The sequence below is a fragment of the Corvus brachyrhynchos genome, unplaced genomic scaffold (assembly GCF_000691975.1).
Source record: "Corvus brachyrhynchos isolate BGI_N302 unplaced genomic scaffold, ASM69197v1 scaffold661, whole genome shotgun sequence".
NCBI lineage: Eukaryota > Metazoa > Chordata > Aves > Passeriformes > Corvidae > Corvus > Corvus brachyrhynchos.
Window position 1 is genome coordinate 525,991 of NW_008236246.1, and position 1,816 is coordinate 527,806.

Consider the following 1,816-nt stretch of genomic DNA (forward strand, 5'->3'; position numbering starts at 1 on the left):
CAGCGGGACAGCGCTGCCCTCGGCCCGGCAGCGGGGGACAGAGCTCACCAACCCCCGCCCCAGCAGCCTGCGGAGAACAGGGATGCTCCAGCAAGGCAGGCTCTGCGACACCCGAAAAAATCCAGACACCACCAGGAACTCCACTGTGTCTAAGTACCTTGAGCCTGGTCTGTCTCCATCCCACTGTGACCCCTTTGGAGCCCTGGCTAGTCTCGGGTTCCCTTTAGCCCTTCTCTGCCCCCTCCAGCACTGAGGAGCTCCTGAAGCTCTGGAGATCAACCTCCGGCCCTCAGGGAGACTTTGGAAAGAGTCTCAGTTAGGTGTCAGCTAGACAGGAATGGTGTCCAGAAACCAGGACCAGTGTCACCTAACCAGGAATGGTGTTCTCTAGCCCAGAATAGCACCCCTTATTAGGAATGCTGTCCCCTAACCAGGAACAGTGTCTCCTGGCCTGGAGCAAAGCTCACCCCAAATTCTTACTCCTCCCCGGCCCCACTGAGGGGCTCTAGGGGGAGGTGTTGGAGGGCTGGGACTGAGGGGACAGCAGCGACCCCATGGCAGGCAGGGCTTGTCCGGCAGCAGTCGGGCTGAGTGTGTGTGTGCATGCTCCGGGTTTTCCCTGGGCTGCTGGGCAGTGGAGAGCAGCCCTGGGGGGAGGGCAGAGCTCTAGGATGTGGCCCCAGGAATGGGTGCGGAGGGCTCCAGCCCACAGGCCTGGGGGGAAAGGGGCCATTGGGGGCTTTTCTGTTCAATTTCCCCGATGCTAAGCTGGGGTTTGGGGCAAGGAGAAGCTGGTGGTGTCCCACTCCCCACAGCTGTGGGATACCCCTGTGCTGGGCCAGTCTGGGGCCAGGTGGGGGATTGAGGGGGGTTGAAACACCCTCCTGCCTGGGGGACCTAGGGGTCCTCAGGGGGCCACTGTGCCCAAAGGCCACCCTGTCCCATGGGGTTTGCTTTGCTTGGGCCCTACCTATGCAAAACCCCGGTACAAGCCCTGCCTGGCAAACCCCCCTGGGCAGGTGGCATTGGCATGGGTGGCACTGGCAGGAGTGGCACTGACACAGGCGGCTGTGCCAGGAGACCCTGCTAAGGGCAAGGGAGATGAACACAGCCCTCTCCCACCACAGCCCAGTGCCAAGCTCATGTCCTGCACCCATGGCCAGCCGAATATGCTACTGAGACCCCTTAGCAGAGGATTTTGGGACACGGGGGCTGCCAGCCATGCATGGTGCCAGCTGGGGCACCCTGTCAGATAGGTAGGGTGTTCCCTGAGGTGGGCATGGGGACACTGATGTCCCCCACTGCCCCACTACGTCCATGGGTGAAACATTCCTGGGTGTAGGTGGGGATTTGGGATGGCAGCACTGACCATCCACCCCTGATCCCTCAGTGGGTGCTGGAGCTGCCGGCCTCCCAAACACCCTCAAAGTGCACTCACGCTGCAGCATCGTCCTCGGGGCCCTCCCCATCCACCTCGAGGGTGCTGGTGACGTAGACGGACATGCTGGGGTGCTCGATGAGCAGGTCCTCCATGGGGCTGCTCCCCACGCCGTCGGGGCCGGGCTCCTCTGCAGTAAAACAGGGGGGAGGGGTGACAAAGAGCTGCCGGCCTCCCAAACACCCTCAAAGTGCACTCACGCTGCAGCATCGTCCTCGGGGCCCTCCCCATCCACCTCGAGGGTGCTGGTGACGTAGACGGACATGCTGGGGTGCTCGATGAGCAGGTCCTCCATGGGGCTGCTCCCCACGCCGTCGGGGCCGGGCTCCTCTGCAGTAAAACAGGGGGGAGGGGTGACAAACCAACTCTCGTCCATCA

The 1,816-nt window shown here is 62.7% G+C and overlaps 1 protein-coding gene across 1 annotated transcript in view; it reads right to left on the reverse strand.

The window, feature by feature from the left end:
- Positions 1-1,608: 1,608 nt before the first annotated feature.
- Positions 1,609-1,816, reverse strand: part of TP53INP2 (tumor protein p53 inducible nuclear protein 2) — a 3,576-nt gene continuing 3,368 nt past the window's right edge. The window contains exon 2 of the mRNA XM_017746957.1: positions 1,609-1,768. Within this exon, the coding sequence (XP_017602446.1) occupies positions 1,635-1,768 (134 nt within the window). The 3' untranslated portion in view covers positions 1,609-1,634. The remainder of the gene's footprint in view (positions 1,769-1,816) is intronic.